This window comes from Plutella xylostella, chromosome 10 (genome assembly GCF_932276165.1).
Source record: "Plutella xylostella chromosome 10, ilPluXylo3.1, whole genome shotgun sequence".
NCBI classification, from domain to species: domain Eukaryota; kingdom Metazoa; phylum Arthropoda; class Insecta; order Lepidoptera; family Plutellidae; genus Plutella; species Plutella xylostella.
In genome coordinates this window covers 1464942-1486144 of record NC_063990.1, presented here as the reverse complement: position 1 = coordinate 1486144, position 21203 = coordinate 1464942, and the positions used below count along the sequence as shown (strand labels likewise).

Below are 21203 nucleotides of genomic sequence, written 5' to 3'. Positions count from 1 at the left end.
ATCCATACGATGTGTTTGAAATGCAGTAATGGCAAGCAAATAATTTGTAAGTATGCAACAATATACTTAAGTATTTTTTAAGGAATGTCAATACTTTTGAATACAAACAGACAAATCAGGCTTCTTTGAAAATTAATAAACCATAAGTCGTAACCAAAAGTTATCTCGAAAAAGTAAGTTACATATTTCATTTTATAATAACAAACTTACCGCGAATTATTGTACTTCTACTACTAAATATAACTTGCACATTATCATATCACACTAGTAATATAAAAGGCACTTATTCATGTAAATTTAAGTACAATCTACAATACAGAAATAAGGGGCAAAAAGTTTTCAAAAAAATCTTATAATATACCAAATGACTAAGTAAAAAGGAATGTGACTGTAATATAATGTGAGCATTTTTTTCAAACTCTTATCACTATTTTGGCCATTGTCACTGGACGGGGATCTTAGGGCTGATTTTTCAATAGTCAGATACCTAAGTGTTATCTGAGGAATAAAATTGTAGCTGTCACTATCTAATACAAAAAAAATTGTCGCGACAACATCAGAATTATTCCTCAGATAACTTTTATCTGACTATTGCAAATTAGCCCTTAAAAAAAGTAGAAACTAGTAAAAAAATCGCACTGACAAAAAAAGGAAGGCATTTATGACGAATGCACTGACGAAGTCAGGGATTGTGTTGTTTTCCCAAATAATTTTTAACATTACTATTTTTTGTCAGAGCGAAACAACCGATTGACCCTTTTTACGTAAGATATGTACAAAAACGCGTATAATCTCGTGACGTAGTTATAACCAGTCCAGTCTAGTGTATAAACTAGCATGTCTATAACTTACTCTTACTCTATTCGAAATAGATAAAATGCAAACAATTTCCACAAGTCTTTAAGTTTACTTCTCAGTCATACACAACGTAAACGCTGAATCTCACTTGGCACCTTTATTAATGTAAATAAGAAAATTATGTAGTATAACCCCCTTATTCATAGAAAAGTTACAATACGTTTTAACTAATAAACTGTTTTGTCCCTCTCCGACAAAGTACAATTTGTTCTTTGACAGAGAGGGACAAAACAGTTTATTAGTTAAAACGTATTGTAACTTTTCTATGAATAAGGGGGTAAGTTTGTATATAGTTTATTATTATATACGGGTCACGCAGGTATATGAGACCTTTTGTTTAATTATAATAGTCCAACATTCACGGTCACTTCCTTGATTTATTTTGCAGGCAGTTTCGTTTAAAATTCAGGACGAGCCTTATGTGTTCTTTTGTAATATTTGTGACGAAATTATTTATTTTAAACTTAGCCTTCCGCATTTTTTATACTTTCCAAAAAAAATATTTTATTTTCAAAAGACGAGTATCTATACCAACTCTATTTACCATTGAAAATACAATTTTAATTTCACATTATTCCGTCACCAGCTATCGCTCTACACAACCATACATTTCTATGAACCAAAGATTCTTCAGCGTCAAAGCCTATTTCAAGGACAACCGAATGGTATACAATAAAATACCCTATGATTAAGTACCCATGCCAGTACATAAGTAAATCTGGTGTAAGTACCTCAAAGATTCTTCAACGTGAGTCCCCTAGCCGGCAGACTATTGCTCTTGGCCGGCACGTCCCTAGCTTGCGAGTGCGCCACCGCTATACTCAGGCACTGCACCCATTCCTCGGCATTTTTCCCGTCCTTAGGCTTGAGTATAAGCGTCTGGTCTCCGGTGAAGATCTCGAAGGCCTTGGGGATGTTGCGTGCGCCGCGGGAGACCTTGACTGACCGGATCTGGTTGATGTCTATGCTCTCGCCGCCGCTCTGTGGGGAAAGTTGTGGGTTAGTTAGCTTGTTGGGGTAAATTTACAGGGTGTCTGGAAATTGTGATTCAGTCTGGTCGTTTTCGCAGCATCAAAATCCTTTGAATATTTCATTTAACCGAATGTTAGATGTCAAATAATACAGTATTGTATGTATCTCCATTTAGAAATCAAATCTTGAAAGATATATCTTTTTCAAAATCGGAAATAAAAAGACATGGATTGAAATAAGATTTTTTTAGAATTTTGTAATTACAACCATTTTCAACTCCATGGGTGAGCCACAAAACACCGCAGAATAACACACAACATACACTCACGGGCAATTAAAAAGTTCCACTGAGAAAAGCACCCAATTAATCTTAAACAGAAAAGGCTAGCTTAATGACGCCTTCTGCATCATTGAAGTACATTTAACAGAGCATCAGGAGATTATCAACTAAAAACGGAGATATTTTTTTCAAGTTTTAAATTAAATGTTTGAAAAAATTGGCGTCGTTTGGTGTCGGCATTTTGACAGTGGACCTTTTTCATTGCCCGTGAGTATATTCATCAATTCTTTAAATTCACTAACCGATCCCTTGCAGCTCAAGTGCGCGCCGGACAGCGTGAAATACCGCGTCCGCCAGCGCCGGAACAGCCGCCAGCGCCCCTTCTTCTCCTTCAGCTGCCCCTCGATCACCGGCTGTCCGTCCACCAGGAACCCCACCGCGCGCTCCGGGTGCGCGCAGAGGAAACAACCCCAAGTGACGAGCTGGGGGGATTTGTGATAGCAGGTTTTACACTCATGTCAGCAGATTTATGACGGCATTTATTACGTTTGGTGCACATGACGTTACAGGAGTTATTGTATTAGTGTATTGTATGCCGGAATGATACGTTTACACTGGTGGTGGTGTGGGGGAGATTTGAAGGAATTATGTCGGCAGTTATTTCAGTGTTTGGTGCATAATTATGTCGTTGCGGGAGCCATAATGTTTTGTATGATATGATAGAAAGACGCATCGATTGACGAGTCCTCAGGCTGATAAAATAGTATCTGCAAGCATTATATCTCAGAAAAGTAATTTGCAGTTAATTATATCTAATTCTCTTTAACACACATTACACACAACTTTCAGTAGTCTACGACAGCACCTTGGTACCAGAATTCCCTTGCTTTATAACCACTACCTTACGAGTGTAATGTATGTCAAAATGAATATTGAATGAACACGCAAGCACTTACCGGCGCGGTGGCGGGCGCGAGCGGCGGCGGCGCGTCGGCGGCGGCGTTCAGCTCGAACACGTCGAAGAACCCGGCGGCGCGGAGCTCGTTCAGTAGCATCTCTTGCTCCTGGTTGGAGGGACATGGTATTAGAATATAATGCGGTGTGAAAAGTTAAAGAATGGTAAAAGTGTATTTATTTGTTAATCAATTTAACAGACATTGCAGTGTTACACTTTATAGCATGTATCCCACAAAAACAATATTTTTGGTTTTACTGCGGGCAAACGCAAAGCACAACATTTAACAACACCAGTCTGGTGTCATTTACAATTTTTCTGCATTTTGACTGATTTCGTTCAATACTGTCGTTTGGAAATACATCAAGGAAAACTGTTACTCCCTTGTAGCTGTAACATCCCTTTTTATTGTGAACCAAAAGCGGCACTAATCACTTATTTACCCACTCTGCCTTGACTTGCTATGTTCATAAGCTCTTTGCATGTTTTTATGGCGCACTAGATGAGTAATTTTGGCGTGAAAGAGTAAGAGACAGACAGACAGATATACACAGCACAGTTACCTTCGCATTTATAATATTAGTTAGGATTAGGATGTGATGATGAAAGTACTCACCTTCAGTCCGGGGAAGGCGCTAGTGACGAGCGTGAGGAAGGTCTTGTTCTCGCACTTGAGTATGTCCCAGCAGTGCTTGAGGCTCGCCACCGACGCGTCGCGCGAGCTCAGCGCCGCCGTCGACCTGTAACCGTGATTATGTTAATAGTTGTGTTAATGAAATAGTGTTATTCAATCATTGCAAATACTGTGTAAAATACTAAAATACATAACTCTTCAGTGTTCATCTGCTATCAAGCCTCAACAGATGAACCGCATAAGACGATTGTTGTTTGGTTTGAGAACGAGAACATGATTCTACATTTGATTTAAAAATATTTATCGTGCGGAAATAACGAACAAAAGAATGCTAGGAAATGACCCAGCGACGACAGCGCCATATTTGTAAGTTAAGCCGCTCAGTCACCTTTGTTTTAGAGCGCGTCATTGACGCAATCAGACTTAAAGTTTCATACATTTTTTGCATCAGTGTATAACGCACATTACGCCCTCCATCTAGGTCAACTTTAGTGACCCATACTACACCATACCTGGCCTGCAGCGCGAGGAACATGAGGTGCACCCACACGCGGGGCGCGCGCGTCCGTAGTGTGAACATGGTGCGGACGTACAGACAGTGCATGAACTTTTTTTATAAATAAATAAATATGTGAGGATATCCCACACACGGCCATCCGACTCCAAGCTAGGCAGAACCTCAGATATGGGTGTCGGACAGCTGATATATCTACACATATGCATAGATACATAGTAAATATAAATATCAAGACCCGAGCACAAATATCTGTATTTAAACAAATATCTGCCGCAGCCGGGAATCGAACCCAGGACCTTCGGCGTAGCAGTCAGGGTCACTAACAACTACACCATTCAGCTGTCCTAAGCAAACTTAGGACCACAATTTAGAAACCCGTGAATCACTGTGACATACCTGGCCTAGTTTTTCAGCAGTCAGAAGTTTTTAATTGCTTTCTTTTGTGGTTTCTGTGTATTTATTTTAAACCCGTCGCTTTAGCAACACCCTGTATACCATACCTGGCCTGCAGTGCCAAGAACATGAGGTGCACCCACACGCGGGGCGCTCGCGTGCGCAGTGTGAACATGGTGCGAGCGTACAGACAGTGCGCACGCGCATGAACTGTGACATACCTGGCCTGGTATTTCAGCAGTCAGATGGAGTTTAATTGCTTAGTTTTGTGGCTTCTATATTATATATTCCTTGAGTAAGTACACTGTACCCCTTTATATCTCTAGTCCATCCATCCAAAGGTTGTCTGGAACAGATCGCTATAAGCGATAAGACCGCCCTTTGTACCCTAGTTAAGTGTCTATGTAAAATTGTTAATTATTTCTTGGTGTAAAGAGTACTCTATCTATCTATCTATCTTCTGTGTTTTTTTATTTTAATTCCGTCGCAAAAAGAAGAAAACTGTGTCATACCTGGCCTGCAGTGCTAGGAACATGAGGTGCACCCACACGCGGGGCGCGCGCGTCCGTAGTGTGAACATGGTGCGAGCGTAGAGGCAGTGAGCGCCGCGGGCGCCGCACGCGAAGTGGAGCTTGGCCATCTTTTTGGATCTGCGCTCTGTGGGGTGGGGTGGTTTTTTGTGTTAATGAAATAATGGCAGGGAAGGTCGTTGGTATATGCTTATGATTGCTAAATTGTATAGTATATAACCACTGCTCTGTGGTTCTAATCTAGCTGTTTTAGAGCGTGATTTTTCAGGATTCGGGTAAGACTTTAAGGCCTAAATTTGTGGATTCTGTGTTTTTAAAAAGAGCAGCGTTATGAGTTTATCATGACTGTATATTTATGTATCTATCGGTGATAGCGTAACTCCGAAACAGCTGAACCAATTTTCCTTTAAAATATATTTTATTATTGAAACTACTGATTATTCGAGGCAATATTTATAAAGCGCTCACCTTCAATAGTACACTTGGCGGGCGGAGGCAGCCTCAACGACACATTATCCATGTACGCCTTGATCTTATCCAGATGTTTCTCACAGAAATGCTGCACCGTATCGCGCATGGGATACGGCTCAAAAACACTTATCCTGTGATTCGCATTGGAATTAGAATTAATCATCGTGACACTGGTGTTGTTGGCCCGTCGTGACGTCACAGTGACTGGGCCAGATACGTTGACGGGGTTGGGCGTGATGGTGATTGGCCCGCTGCCGAGTGGGGCCAACGTTGGGCCAGTGTTGGCCGAGTTGACTATGGAGACGTGGCCCAGAGCCGTGGTGGAATGTTGGATGGAGACGGATGATGGTGTTGGCAGCAGGTCCGAGGACTTGCCGAGTGCTAGCGGGTTGACGGATATGGACTGCGCTTGGAGAGGTGACGGGTTGGTTATGAGCGGTGGTGTCGTGTTCTGTGGACAAAGAATAATACTGTTGTAATAAGGTCGTAATTAAAATACAAAGACCTCACAGAAGATTGGGAGTCAACTTAAGATGACTTGAAACAGAAGACGTAAGAATAAAATAATATTTCTGTAAAACGACAAAAAAGATTAACGTCTAACGGGCGTTGAGAAAAGTATTTGACAGGTCTTGGCATTTGACGGATTTATAAGCCATTTTACAGCGCTAAGCTAAAGATTAGAGAAAATAATGTCATATTTGTGCAATAAAGTATTAAATCACACAAATTTATTTATTCGATTCATGCAAAAGATAATAATAATACATTAAAACTAAATAAAATCAAATTAAAACTTATTATACATCAAAATAAAAACAAAAAATAATATTAAATCTAAGTCACAAAAACAATTAAAATAAATGTCAACATTAACCTAAAATAATAATTTAAAAATATGATTAAATGTCATTTCTTCAATGAAATTCCTACACTAGCAATCCGACTCGGGCCATATCCGACCCAAAGGTCCCCAAGACGCTTGCAGCGTTTCCACGCTGAACCGCCAAGGAGATCCTCTGCATGAGATATGCCCCAGACCGGAAGTCAAGACCACGGTTCCTCAAGCGGCGTCCTATTTCCTTTACAAAGGCCTTGCCCTGTACTCCCCACACACCCGTGGTCTCCAGAGCAAGGGGGGCAAAAATGTAACTGCCCAATAGCGGACCGTACTTTTGGCACTTCAATCTCGCAGCCACTTCTGCAGCTGCGCCAGGAGTCACTGAAGTGGAAGCCACGTGAGACGGAGCGAACGTGCAGACGCACGTCGCGTCCCACACCAGACAGCGGCCCCTCTCCCAGGGAATCATTGTAAGACCATCAGAGCGCTTACCATCTGTCCTACTAAGACCCTGTGGCTCCAAAACACTCGGGATGTTCGCGGCTATGAGTGCTCTCTTAACTATATCGTTAATAGAGCAATGGCGAGAAAGTCTACCCGCACTACGGACACAATGTAACCCATGCCGACCTCCAGCATCCACCTGCGCACCGCAAACACAACGATGAGGATGACAAACATTGCAACCCAGACGCAACGCAACCGCCACGCGCAAAGAGTCGTCATCCATGAGGGTCCCCAACTGCGGCGAAGGCAAGGTATGAAGCCATATACCTGACTCAGGCTGGGTAACAGCTCGCAAACGCGCAAGTTCTACACCTGATTGGCTGCTCAGTAAAAAATCTATTGCGTTTTTGCATAACACCTCATCCCAACTCCGCTGAGACTGAGGTGTCTCGGGGAGATCGCTCCCAGGACAACGAGCCTGCCACAACTCCAATGCCTCCTCTGCGAAGGGAATACTAAACCCGTCACCATGAATAGCTAAAATGCGAGTGACGAGGTCTAGTACCCCAAACGATGAGGACAGAAATGCTGGGAGCTCGGTGTCCTGCAAACGACGGATCCCCAACCCACCGTGTCTAATAGGCAACGATGCCTGGGACCACTGAGAAGATGTCATTTCGATGTTCAGAACAGTCTCCGACAAATCTTTCAAAGTAGCATCATACCCGGCGGTTTCTTGTTTGTATAACCACACAGTTGCCGTCCGCAAGGTGTAAGTCATCCTGGGCATAGACAGACAACTACGTAGTATCGTCAACGCAACGTGGGCTGAAAGTTGGCTTAAGTGAAATTTAGTCGCTCGCAAAGCTCTCATTTTAGAAGCAAGCACCTCAGGAATGCCTTCAGCGAAAATTGGCGCACCCAGAAGCAAAAAATTACTTCTGTCCAAAATCTTGAGGCCTGGTACTACCGATTCCACCTGCGACAGAACCTCCTGAGATGCCTGACCAGAGCACGAGTATAACTCACACTTTTGGGCATTTACTTCCAGACCCATTCTCCTGAAGCCTTCTACTAGTGAGCGTAAGTCCTCCGACACAACTTCAGGTCTACCCCCGATGGTGCCGTCGTCCAAATACCACACGTTAAGAGAAGAGCGAAGCGCGACAATCACATCCTGAATTGCCAAGCTGAAAAGGAGTGGTCCTAAAGGATCTCCTTGTTGCACTCCTACCCGAGACTCCATCAAGCTATCACCAAAGTATAAATTACTCGGTCTCGAATAGCATTGATGAAGAAACGGATAAAGAGAAGGTATTTTGTCTAGAACCTCAGACAAGACCGTGTCCCGCTCAACGGTATTGAAGGCGTTGCGGATATCCACCTTAACAATTACATCATCCGAATTCGCTCTGGATAATGCAAACGATCGAGTGGCATGGATTGCAGCTTCACATCCCAAAGGAACACCGAAACCCAACTGCCGAGGCTGCAAATAGGACGACATCCCCTCCTTGACCGCCCGACATCCCAGTTTAGCCACCAGTCGCCGGATAACATTACCAACGGCTATAGGTCGGATGCCCCCGTCTTTTTTCTTGAGGGCGCATAAAGTTGCACCGTATAGATAAGGACAAATTTCCCTGTTGACCATACCCTTCAACATATAATTAGCCAAGCTGCAAATTGACGCCAGAAGATTAACGCCACTATCACCGGCCCCGACAGAAGTCAACTCCTTCAGGTGTTCTGGGCGTATGCCATCCAAACCCGCTGCCGAACCATTGTTAAAAGACGCAATGGCCTCCGTGATATCAGACACCTCCACAGCCAAGAACTCACTCGAGGCATCCGGTTCTGAGGGAAAATTAAGCGTGCGACCCGGAGCAGGATGTTTCTGTCGTAGACTTTCTACCGTCTCCTCACTGTTATCGGCCAGACTACAATCGGATAACAAAATCCTAACTGCACCGCTGAGGTCCCCATCATGAACCTTGGACTCCACCAACTTGCACAGAGAACGCCGATTGACACCTCCACTACATGGAGCAGAATCCAAAGTTGGGAGACCTTGTGCATCGGCATTATTTAAATTTTCCTTTAATTTTGAAGTCAAAGAACGACTGCGATCTTCGGAAAGAGGAATCCTAAGGTACCTGTACGAAAAGGTTAAAAGTTCGTACCAGTCATCCGTGCCGTTAGTTTGGATGCATTTTTCGATAACTTCCGACAATTTAGCTGCAGCCAAACTCCTTACACCCTTAGGGATATGCTTAAGAACCCGAACTTTAGATTTTAAAGACGGTAAATGATCAAAAGCAGGTGTAACGCCCTCATCTACGTCACCACGCGCCGACGACGCTTGGTCTGTCTGTTGCGAACGAAGACCTCCATGCACTCTACTAATGTGTACATTTAATCCGCGTGGAACGACGTACAATCTTGAGGTACCGGGACAGTGAGGACAAGAAGCAAATGAGCTCATTACGCTTTTAGCGAAAAAAAAATTGACATAATTACTATACTAAAATTAACAATAATAATAAAAAAAAATGTCAAAAAGCATGCATAAAAATAAAAACAAAATTAAAGTCAACAGTATCAAAATAGATACAAAATGTCTCAAAATTAAATATAGGTACAAAGCGTCTCAAATATACAAAGCGCATAAAATCATAAAAATTTTAATCAAAATAACAAAAACTCAATTATTACATTAAATAAAAATGTCGTAAATAATGAAATTTTTGTCCGCAACAGGGTCCAATAAAATAAAATTCGAGCCTTAAGCAAAAGCTATGGTCAAAAAAATAAAAAATAAAACACAAGTCAAATATAAAAATTGCAGCAAGAAAAAACTATTAAGTATTCGTAATAAATCACCATCAAGCTAGCACCATGTGTAAGCTAAACAAAAACACTCATAGAAGCAAAACTGCAAATTGTCTTTAGATGTTACAAGCGTAACTCTCCGTATGTAATTCTCTTCCTTACGAATTTGTCAGCATTTAATGCGCCTTGCATAAATCGGAGCGACATCTGGCAGTGACAACCCGATGACAGGACGCTGGAGCTTGTGATTGGCCAACCAGCCGTCAGTCCGATGACAACGTCAGGCGAATTTGACGTTTATATCGCCTTCTCTTTCTCTCCAAATGTCGTTAGAGTTCTTTTGTTAATCTGAGTCATTCTGAGTGGAATATGCAAGCGTTTTACTCACGACTCCGACGATTTGTTTTAGATGCATTTCTTGGATCACAACATATGCACTTAGTACTTTATTTTAATATAGGTTTTCCAGTCAGAACACCTTGTTTACTATTTTATTTTACATAAAAAGGTGAGCACTCTATTTCTTGATGTTTACAATAACACGGCACGTTCCGTTCCCCCAAGTATTAAATTAATTAGAACACAGTTTTTGTAAGTAGCGAAGAGTAGGAGAGTATGACGTGACAATTCGTCATCTAGATAAACCTAACTAACTACCCAGATTTCCCTCACACAATAGACTCACGTGATTGGTCTGTCCAATGAAGATGTTGTGGTGATGGTTGTTGCGCGCGCGCCGCGCCGGCGTGATGGTGGTCACGGTGACCCCGCCCGTGGTGGGCGGAGAGCGGCTGCTTGCACCTGGGAATAATAAATATAAATTGATTTAACTACCGGTACAAACTAAAGGTTACTTTATGGATCGCGGACAATATATGATAGGCCGCAGAGCAAAAGTCGATCCAATATTGTCTTCTTCCATCTTTAGTTAAGGTTTTATACTAAAAAAGAGTGAACATTTGCATCGATTCTGACGACACAAATTCTAATTTAAAAGCTGTCAAAACCCTTTATTCTTTGTTTCAAATTCGACTCTGTAACCTTATTCGTAAATCACATTTTCCACAGACAAAATGGTTTGTTTGTTTGTAGTATGACATCACTAAAATGTTATTCAGAATCCATCAATACCCACCTGTGTTATTGTTGTTATTCTGCTGCAGGTTGATCTGCTGCGAGGAGGAGAGCCGCGTCATGCTCTTGTGCAGGCCGCCCACCGACCCGCCTGGGAATAGCGAATACATAATACTTTATTAAATTTTATTATTATTATTATTATTTAACTATTTATTGTACAGATATTACAAATAAAAGTACAAAGGGTGGACTTAACGCTAAAAGCATTTTCTGCCAGTCAACCCGCAGGAGGTACAGGAAAAAATAGGTAATAAGGTGTACAAAAAAAAGAATTTAAAAAAAAGGAAAAGAATAGTAAACCTAAGTCACTTAATATTATACCTAATTAACCTATATACAAATATACCGATACATACAATATATTATACATAATATATATACATAAGAATATCTAATACATACATAATAATATATATACCTATAAAATATACTTAAGCGGTTCAGGAGAAGCGGTCTATTTATCTAATTTTATTCGTTGTCTTGGTACTTGTGGGTTAGGAGAGATATTTTTCTTAAATCGAGTAAAAAATTGTACGAAATGTTTCAATGAGAAAAATGTCGTTAATATTTTAACAGTCAAAAACATTATCTGCGCTGCACTTCGCGATATTTATATTTAATATGTATCTATCTATGTATCTGTGTAGATATATCAGCTGTCCGACACCCATAACACGCGATGCAGGCAGACTCGCAGTTAGCATGCAGTTATGTAGTTATGCATATGTGGAAACCATAAACCCCCAAATGACGCGGGTGCGGGGGCGGTTAGCTTCACTATAGTGATCCCGGTCGATGACGTACTACCTTATACAGCACCGCAACCTATATCCACCGCATCTTCTGTCAACGGGCGGTCAGCTTCACTATAGTGACGCCGGTCGATGCCAAACTGCCCGATACAAATACACAACCCTCTATCCGACGCATCTGGCTCTTATGTTTCATTATAGACGGAACGATTTTCCTTCATCCTTTAGACCCCCAACGGGGCGGTTAGTTTTACTATGGTTACGCCGGTCGATGACATACTACCTAATATTAGACAGCACCGCAGCCTATATCCGACGCATATTGTGCCAAGTCAGTTCGTGACTTCGTCCAGGGTTCTAGCTGAAAACCAGCGCTATGGCCTACAATAGCATCAAGATTAGCTAGAACCCGTTTCAGCACCGGGAAATAACACTCATTCACTCTATCTGGAGCATCCGGCTCTTATGTTTCATTTAGCTTGTACACGGAACGATTTTCCTTCATCCTTTAGACCCCCAAATGACATTTAGACATCTAACACATGACGTACCTGCGACATTGAGCCTGGTCATGCTCCGGTGCGAGTGCGCGCCGGGGTGCAGGCGGCCCGTGCTGCGCGAGTCGCCCAGCTTGGCGCGCCGCGTGTAGCCGGGGGCGGGCGCGGGGGCGGGGGCCGGGGCGGGGGCGGGGGCCGGGGCGGTTAGCTTGACGATCGTGACGCCGGTTGAGGTTTGGTTCACTTCGCTTTTTGGAGAAGGTAGGGTTATATTGTATGTATTGTTATGTAGGATGATGTTGAAAGATCAAGTATGGAACTTTTTAAGGTTCTGTAACGCGAAAGGATAAAACAGAACCCGCATAGGATGACTTTGTTATCTGTACCTATGTATTTTTTACTGTCAAGTGAGAAATGTGTGATATAGTGAGATGTCCTAACAAATCTAGGATGCGTGGAGATATTGATTTACTTTTATCTTTCAGTTTCCTTGCAAATGCGTCTATCTATCGCTACCAATTTTCTTCGTCCGGATTATCCCGACCACCAAATAAGGTGGGGTCCGGATTAGCGAGGCTATATAAGTCAAAGTCAAAGTGAAATTGTTTATAGTCATCTTCCACCATTTCACAAAGGCCTCGTCATATCGAGCATCTTTTCAACCTTTTCGCTTATAAATAGTATAATTTTTACTTATATCTAGTACAATTTTACTCAAGTTCCTATATCCATTTCATTTTTCCAATAGCCTTATATACCTGGAGGTAGGCGTGAGCGCGGCCAGCACGGGCTCGGTGAAGAGCGCGGGGTAGGCGCTGCACAGCGAGGTCGCCTCCCGCAGTAAGGCGCCGTGGGAGCCGCGGTCGCACGCCGGGAGGCACTCGAGCACGAAGTTTAGGGCTTCTTGCGCACGCTCCTGTGAGGGTAGGCGGGTTGAGTGAGGTTAGAATTTGGAAGGTTAACGAGAAGTCGTTCTTAGCGATAGGAAGACATGAGGTGCGTGTTTCTAAGCTGTAAGTGTCTTTTAAAACTTATATTTGTATTAGTAATTCGGCTAACTGGTTTATAACAGTGACTTATGGTGCTATGTCTGCTCCGCACTTTGCAATATTACCGCTCGAATGTTGGACGAAATGAGTATCCCAAAGTGACGTATATCGACTGTACCATGAGGCCACACTTTATAATGCGAGCGCGCCACTTTATAATGTAGTAGTGAATGTGATTGATGTTCTATATGTTTCAAGCACAGACGTCAATGCGCGTGTCAAAAACTAGTCAAAAGCTTTTTTTATGCATTTACTTCCGTCCAGCTATCATTATCAATTCAAAAATCGGCACGCGTGGTATTCATAGAAATGTGTGCATTTGTGGTGTATAATAGACGTCTGTGCGTGTTTTGAAACTATACAAGGCCAGAACGCACCCATAGTGTACTAGCACTGTATAGTTTCAAGTGAAAAAAATAAATATTTTACTTGAAAATATACCTACACGATTTGTGCGTACTAATCGCGTATACTTTCAAGTTGGGATTTACTGAATCGTACTTGAAAATATACATTGCTATTACGCATATTGCTTGATTGGCGTACTTGTCGCATATAATTTATACCTACATGCTGATTCTAATTTACTTAACTATTTCGGTAAATGACTACAATTGACTTATTCTGCCTGTCATACCTATAAAATGATAATAAATGAAGATGAACAAGCTCTAATTTGATTGATAAATTGATATTTATAGCAATCATACTTGCAAGTAAGCATACCTACTAATATCTTATTATTTAAATGAATTAAGAGTACCTAATACCTACTACACTCCTGAACGGATAAGACTAGCTTAATGACGCCGTCGGCAATATTAAAGTGCATTTAACAGCGCATCAAAATATTATTATAACCAATTAAAATACTAAATTTTGATCTTATTTTAAATTTAATGGTTTAAAAAAACTAGGGTCATTTGGTGTTGACTTTTTGCTACTTGGACTTATTCATTGCTCGTGAGTGTAGTAGGTATTACCCTATAGACCTATTATAGACATATTTTTCATCAAGTTTTGAATTCACCGTAATTGTCTTTTACGAATTGTTCTATCATGAGATAATTTTTACTATTAACAACAGTTCTACAGTTTAATATCAATTTACTTTTTAACTTACGGTGTAAACAAAAAACACGTTACGAAATTAATGCCAAGTGCGGAATGATGATGCAATGTTTAGAAAGCAATAGACTTATTACTATTTCGCATGAAAGAAAGAGAGAGCAAACATTCAAAAGGGCTACCTGGTAACTAATCACGTATAGTTTCAAGTGCTCGCATTGCCGCTTGGCGCTTGAAAATATACACGATTAGTACGCACTGGTAACTGCTGCATATATTTTCAAGCCATAATTATACGCGATTAGTGCGTAATGGCCTTGTATACTTTCAAGTAAATCATGGCACCATTTTAATTTGAAAATATACGCGAGCAGTCCCAACCTCTGCGTTCTGGCCTTGTATAGTTTCAAAACACGCGACGTCTGTGGTTTTTAGCTAACCTTATTAGTATGTCCCAGCCTCGCCAACACCTGCGCCAACAGCACGGGGGCATTAGCCGGGGGCGCGGCGGGGGCGGGGGCCGCGGGGGGCGCGGGGGCGCGCGCGGCGCGGCGCAGGGTGCCCGCGTGAGGGTGGAGGAGCTCTGGCTTCGATGTGGATAGGGCTAGGAGGACCTGTGGGATGGAGAATATGTTTATCAATTGGTAGTTTATGACCGAGTTGTCGAGAGCTACAGAGCTAGTAGCACGGGGCGCATTTAAGACATGACATAAAGTTTGTGAGTATGTGGGTATGTTTGTCACCTCTTCACGTCAAAACGGCAGAACGGATTTTAATGAAATTTGGTATGGAGTTAGCTGACACCCTGGATTAACGCATAGGCTATATTTATCCCGGAAATCCCAAGGGAAAACTTTTAAGGCGCAGCGAAGCTCGCGGGAACAACTAGTAGGTATATATATCACTGGAAAACAAAGCCAGTTACTCAACCAACCTTCAACACAGCAGTGGCAACAGCATCCGGTTGATCCGCCACACACTTCACCAGCAGCGGAACAGCCGGCGCGAGCTGCTCATCCCCGCGCCGCGCCGCCGCCTCCAACAGCGCCAGCAGCGCGAGCTGCTCCGCCGGCGCGGCGCGCGGGAGCAGCGCGGCCAAGGAGGGGACGCGGAGAGACAGTTGGGGGTCGGCCTCGTAGAGCTGGGAGAGCACGCGGCAGAGACCGTAGTTGCCTGGGGAGAAGGCTGCATGTTAGTAATATGGTACAAAGGTGTTGAGAGAAACTTCGTGTTTCCTGAAGCAAGAATAGGTCTGCTGTGTGATTTTCCACTAAAAGATGTATGATGAATAACTGAAAGAGAAATGCTAATAGCACTAAGTTCGCCTATGTATGTATGGTTAACAAGGAATTGATAAGGATGAAATGCCAGTCGATGAAATCACATATCAGGTACATAAAACATTCATAATCACTTATTATGTACTATCATGTTAGATAGGCAGATGGGAAGTGCATTTCTACACCCACTTTACGCCGGTGTCGCTGCTTCCATCTAGGGAACTGAATAGCGACCATGGCCGCTTTTAACCACTATTTCCTACCTACACCAAAATGCCTGTGTCATTTCATCACAGCCAAGTTACCTGCTACAATGGAGTCGACAATCTGCTGCACGTGCGGCTTGAGCAGGCGCGCGTGGTGTATCGCGGCGAGCGACAGGTAGCGCGCCATGTTGCGCGCCAGCTCCGCGTGGCCGGCGTGTAACAGACGCACTGCTACGGGTAGGACCGCTTCCATGACTCCTTTCTTGCTGTAGTTCTGGTTGTCTGATGCCTGGGTATTTGGTTATTGTTATTGTATACTATATTATTTTTATCTTAAGCTTTGTTTTTGCCTAAAAGGTGCATTCATAGATATAGCCAGAGTGATTTATTTAAGTGTTCTAGTTCCTTTTTTCACCACTAGTTAAAAGTTGTATGAATCTATTGACTCAAGTGTACCTAACTATCTACTTGACTCAAGTATATCTGTTTCAAACTTTATATTGGAGATCAAAAAAAGAACAGTTCCAAGAGTAAGTCCAAGTTTTTTGAGGAAAGTTGGGATGTATGATGATGTAATGAATATTATGAATAATAAATACAATACAATACAATGGGATAAGTAGATTGTGGGGCTGATTTTTTTCATTAGGAGCAGTCATTGACAAGCTGTATTTATGCTAGGCTTAGTAAATATTCTGCATGCAAAACAGTGTTTAAAAAAAGGTGTAAGTGGAAATGATATGTGCAAAAATGATAATAAACAGCTCATTAAAATAAAACAGGTTTAACTTGATACTAAAGCATAAAAAACTGGATGTTTTATTAGTTGATGTCATTTGCAAATTGAATCAATAAAAATCACTGTTATTAAAAGCTTAGTGGGAAATAGTTTCTATATTTATTATGATATAAAAGTCAAGGTAGTAATAACTAATAAATATTATGAGATACATTGCTTTGTTTACATGAACTGTTATAAGATTATTCATGAGAATATCTATTTTCATTCAGATGTGGCTCTGTATTATTGCCTCTTTTCAGCTTTCCCTTAGCGAAACAGCTGCAATACATTTTTCATGAAAAACATCAATAACTTACCAGAAAAATACATGAGATGACATCAGAAGCAATCTTGGCATGTGGTGGGTCCTCATTCTGGTGGTTAGTGGAGGGTCTCAGGTTGTGGTGCAGACACGCCTCGAGCAGCGCGACCAGTGGCCGGCAGTGCGCCTCCACCGTCCCCGTCTCCCGGATGCATGATGTCACTCTCGTCACACAGATCTCCACCACTGACTGGTCATTGTCATTCTGGCTGTAGTCTGGGTGGGATGATATCTCTGTTATCTTCTTTATCTGAAATTATTGTATACATGTTTGATAAATTTCAGATTGTAATCAAAAAGAGATAAGGATGACTGAATGAAAAAGTGACAAAGAGGAGTGGATCTAGTCAAATACAGTTTAAAGTGTTACAGTTATCAACAATGTCACTGTGCTTACTTTTTACTAAATTTATAATACAACTTGGAATAGTTGTATTCTATGAAATTATGATGAGTGTAGGACTTCCTAAGGTTTAGTAAACTGGTCATACTTTCATCTTGTTATGTAGGCAAGTACTAACAACATCCTGAACTAGATAGAAGCGCACCTAAACAAGTTATTACATAGGAATTCCATAAGTGGAATATGGGCTCACCACTTCTGTCAAATCATGGATGATTTCTGTGTCAGAGAGGGAGAAGAGGTCACCGGCCCTGGAGAGGTCCCTCTCGTTGAGGACCTGCTTGAAGAGGTCGTGCATGTCTCTGCCGGCCCGCCGCCGCGCCCTCGCGCCCCACAACACCGAATTCCTCCCAAATAGAACACATTCACCGACTGCCGACGACGGCACCGAGTCGACACATCAACAAAACACTGAATACATCGCTTACACTTATTATCACATAGATTCGGGATTATGAGTCAAGTATCATTGTTTTCTAACTTAACTTGTAATCGTTAGAGGGCTTTATTTTCTGAGAAATGTAAATTATAAAAATTACTTGGCACTTGGCCCGATTGCAGAAAAATACTGATCACAGATTAACTTTACTTGCCACAGACTAATTTTACAGCAACTGCGTTCCAAAAGCAACTCGCTTGACAGAGTACTTTGACGTCTGCAAGTTATTATTCCGAAATCATGGGATTCATGGGATGAAGTTGTCAAATTTAATGGTTGTCAACAAATCAATCTCTAAAATTTTACTATCGCAAACTTTTCCAATCTGTTTATTTGGCTAAGCCTATTTCACGTTTTTATTTTTTATTTCATAATCCCACAACACGTCAACATGCCTATCCAATGTCGAACTGGTTGTGGAAAAAATGCTGTTTTGAAGGTTAGTTTGCTATGATCACATGAACTTTTTACTGTTATAGAAGCATAAATCTAACTAAAATTACATTTCAGAGACCTAAAACTGGCGATGCACTATGTAAAGAATGTTTCTTTTGGGCATTTGAAGCAGAAATCCACTTTACAATAACAAAAGGACAGCTGTTCAAGTCTGGAGATTCTGTTGCTATAGCAGCTTCCGGGGGCAAAGACTCCACGGTGCTGGCACACGTCATGAAGACACTGAATGAAAGGCACAATTATGGCTTAAACCTGATGCTCCTGTCTATTGATGAAGGTATCACAGGTTACAGAGATGATAGTTTAGAAACAGTGAAGCAGAACAGAGATGACTATGAAATGCCTTTAAAGATATTGTCATACAAGGATCTCTATGGGTGGACTATGGATGAGATAGTAGCACAGATAGGGAAGAAGAATAACTGCACTTTCTGTGGGGTATTCCGGAGGCAGGCATTGGACAGGGGGGCAGCATTACTTGGAGTCAAGTGTATAGCTACTGGACATAATGCTGATGACATCGCTGAGACTGTCCTCATGAATGTATTGAGGGGTGACATAGCTAGACTAAAGAGATGTACTTCTATTATCACAGTAAGTTAGAACAACACAAATTATAGAATTATCCGTCTTCCTCGTACATATTTTTCATGTCTTATTTTATTTCAGGGCAGTGAAGGGACTATACCAAGAGTGAAGCCACTCAAGTATGCATATGAGAAGGAAATTGTGATGTATGCACATTATAAAAAGCTGGTATATTTCTCTACTGAGTGTGTGTTTGCACCAAATGCCTACAGGGGACACGCCCGGGCTCTTTTGAAGGACATGGAGAAAATACAACCCACTTGCATCATGGATATCATATATTCAGGTAAGTACTCATTTAATATGTACATTATAATTTTAGCAAGGGCTTCTAATATTTAAATTTACTCAAATATAGATTCTATTTTATTATTTAAATACCTCACTATTTCCCAAGTATATTTGTAAGTGTATAAAAACATCACAAATATTGTTAAAATAAATGAATCCATTCTTTATTTCAGGTGAAACAATGGCCATAAAAGATGAAGTCTCACTACCTAAACAGGGTGTCTGTGTGAGATGCAACTTTGTCTCATCGCAGGCAGTGTGCAAGGCATGTGTACTTCTAGAGGGACTGAACAAAGGCCTGCCAAGACTTGGAGTTGGAAAGAGTTCCAAAGCCAAGAAGATGCTGGAGGAGTACAATGCTAGAGAGAGACAGAACAAGGAAAATGTCCCCACAGATAACAAGTTAGACTTAGCACTAAAAGAACTAAATTTAGATGACACAGATAGCAATAAAAAAGGCTCTTGTATTTCAAGGAAGGGAAAATGTAGAACAGGACTTTGTAGTTCTAAAAACGCAACATTGGATAGTAAAACTGAAGAAGTATCCTGTAATAATTCAGGAAATACCTGTTGTAGCTCTAAAGAGAAAACTCAGGGAAATGGAGAAGTGGCTAACCCTAAATTGGACAGGCTACTTGAGGAATATGGTCTAGATGACAGAAGCAGTAGCAATGATAAACAGAATGACAAAGAAGAAAGTGACATTGAGGAGCCAAAGTTATATGATGAAGAGGAAGAGAATACTTGTGCAGGCACCTGTGGTTCCCTAAAAATAGGATTTTAGCATGTTACAATAATAATTTTACTGTATAGTAAATAATGGTGTACATACTATGTATAATAAATAAAATAAAGAATAAATTATTATCGCTGTTTTTTATTATACGTTTGTAATGTAGCAGCTCGGCAGGAGCTGGTCTGGATCACCGGGGAGCGACCCCTGGGCGAATCGACCTGCCTGGCCTACCCCGAGAGTAGGGGTTGGGTGCTATATTGTAATGTGATACTTACCCTTATGACTAACGTCCCTAGTGCTTAGGGTTGGTACCTACCTAATAACTCTCAATTAATACGTACCGGGAAGCGGTCTTAGACTAGCTCAGCTTGACGCCGGCCTCTGAAGGAGTGCCTGGTCGCCTGGGGGATCTACAATGACCGTGAAGCGGTCCTAACTATCCTGATCTTGATCCTGAGGCCCCTGGAGGGAAATAACCTCGGTAGGTGTACGGGGTGAGAATTAATAATGCCGATTAATTAGTGTAACACAATTCAGGCGGCACTGGACCCGCTTTATTTACAATCAGGTTAACTTATATATCTAGGGTACTTACAGCTTATGTACTTAATATTAACACACTACACAAATGCACAAATACTTATCACGGTTATTGATATTTATATTGATCGGGCCCTGAAGGGGCCTACGCGGACGTTTCTATGTATCTTAATAAGGGGAAGGAATATAGGGTACAGGAGGTCGGGCGAATACCGGTGGTGCGTGTCGATCTGTTCCAGGATTTGTGGAGTGTATTTGTGTTGATAAGAAAGTGTGGCTGAGGGCCGGTGTGTGTTCAGCGATTGTATAGTTCGGTACACGGCCGCTTTAAACTAGGCGACCCAGGCGTCCGTGTATTCCGGGGAACCTCGATCCGCTAGTAGGCGACCCACAGCGTAGGGAGGACGGTGTAGTGAGATTAGTATGCGTGAATAGATACTTAAATAGATATAGGTGCGGGGAGGATTTCGGGAACGGACTGATCACTCGCCGGAGCAGGAGGTGACGAATGGTGGTCGGACGGCCGGCTCGCGGTTATTTATAGGCGGGTCGCCCCGCGCCCCTTGTATTCTCCGGAGTCGCCTGTGTGGTGCTCCGCCTCGACTCGCGGGCGCTCTTGTGGCTTCGGTATGTGGGTAGGTGCGGTGGATGGTTTTGTAACGGCTCGTTACACGTTTATGGAAGTAACATAAAAATAGGGTGTCCCCTAGACCTAGAGATTTCTTCAGTGACAAAATAAATTTGCAATGAAACAACTGGCTGGCATAGGTGTGTTATCGACGTCGTTAAAGACGTTACGCGTTCCTCCAATCACAGCCCCGTATTTATGGTGAATCGCGATAAATTCACGTTAACCTACGACCATAACAAGTCCGTGAAGCGGAGGCAGACCGCAATAAAGATCTTTATTCTAAGAATCTACTGAAAA

At 41.9% G+C, this 21203-nt stretch overlaps 2 protein-coding genes across 2 annotated transcripts; one reads left to right on the top strand and one right to left on the bottom strand.

The window, feature by feature from the left end:
• Positions 1–1141: 1141 nt before the first annotated feature.
• Positions 1142–17810, bottom strand: LOC105392172 (protein melted). The gene is made up of 15 exons (XM_048623299.1): positions 17419–17810; positions 16818–17072; positions 15819–16008; positions 15168–15406; positions 14674–14847; positions 12875–13032; positions 12171–12364; positions 10866–10955; positions 10416–10531; positions 5608–6061; positions 5122–5266; positions 3682–3805; positions 3085–3174; positions 2413–2592; positions 1142–1839 (listed from the first exon to the last, which is right to left on the bottom strand). The coding sequence occupies exons 1-15, from the start codon at positions 17521–17523 to the stop codon at positions 1591–1593; spliced, it is 2763 nt and encodes a 920-aa protein (XP_048479256.1). The 5' UTR covers positions 17524–17810; the 3' UTR covers positions 1142–1590.
• Positions 17811–17982: 172 nt separating this feature from the next.
• LOC105394026 (cytoplasmic tRNA 2-thiolation protein 1) lies at positions 17983–19866 on the top strand. The gene is made up of 4 exons (XM_011565861.3): positions 17983–18103; positions 18175–18714; positions 18790–18994; positions 19173–19866. The coding sequence occupies exons 1-4, from the start codon at positions 18056–18058 to the stop codon at positions 19781–19783; spliced, it is 1404 nt and encodes a 467-aa protein (XP_011564163.3). The 5' UTR covers positions 17983–18055; the 3' UTR covers positions 19784–19866.
• Positions 19867–21203: the final 1337 nt, after the last annotated feature.

Coding starts and splice junctions, on each gene's coding strand:
- LOC105392172 (XM_048623299.1), bottom strand. CDS start 17,523: ATGCACGACCTCTTCAAGCAGGTCCTCAACGAGAGGGACCTCTCCAGG. Junction 5,267..5,607: donor CGCCAAGTGTACTATTGAAG/GTGAGCGCTTTA, acceptor CCCACCCCACAG/AGCGCAGATCCAAAAAGATG. Junction 3,806..5,121: donor TTCCTAGCACTGCAGGCCAG/GTATGACACAGT, acceptor TCACGGTTACAG/GTCGACGGCGGCGCTGAGCT.
- LOC105394026 (XM_011565861.3), top strand. CDS start 18,056: ATGCCTATCCAATGTCGAACTGGTTGTGGAAAAAATGCTGTTTTGAAG. Junction 18,104..18,174: donor GAAAAAATGCTGTTTTGAAG/GTTAGTTTGCTA, acceptor ATTACATTTCAG/AGACCTAAAACTGGCGATGC. Junction 18,995..19,172: donor CATGGATATCATATATTCAG/GTAAGTACTCAT, acceptor TCTTTATTTCAG/GTGAAACAATGGCCATAAAA.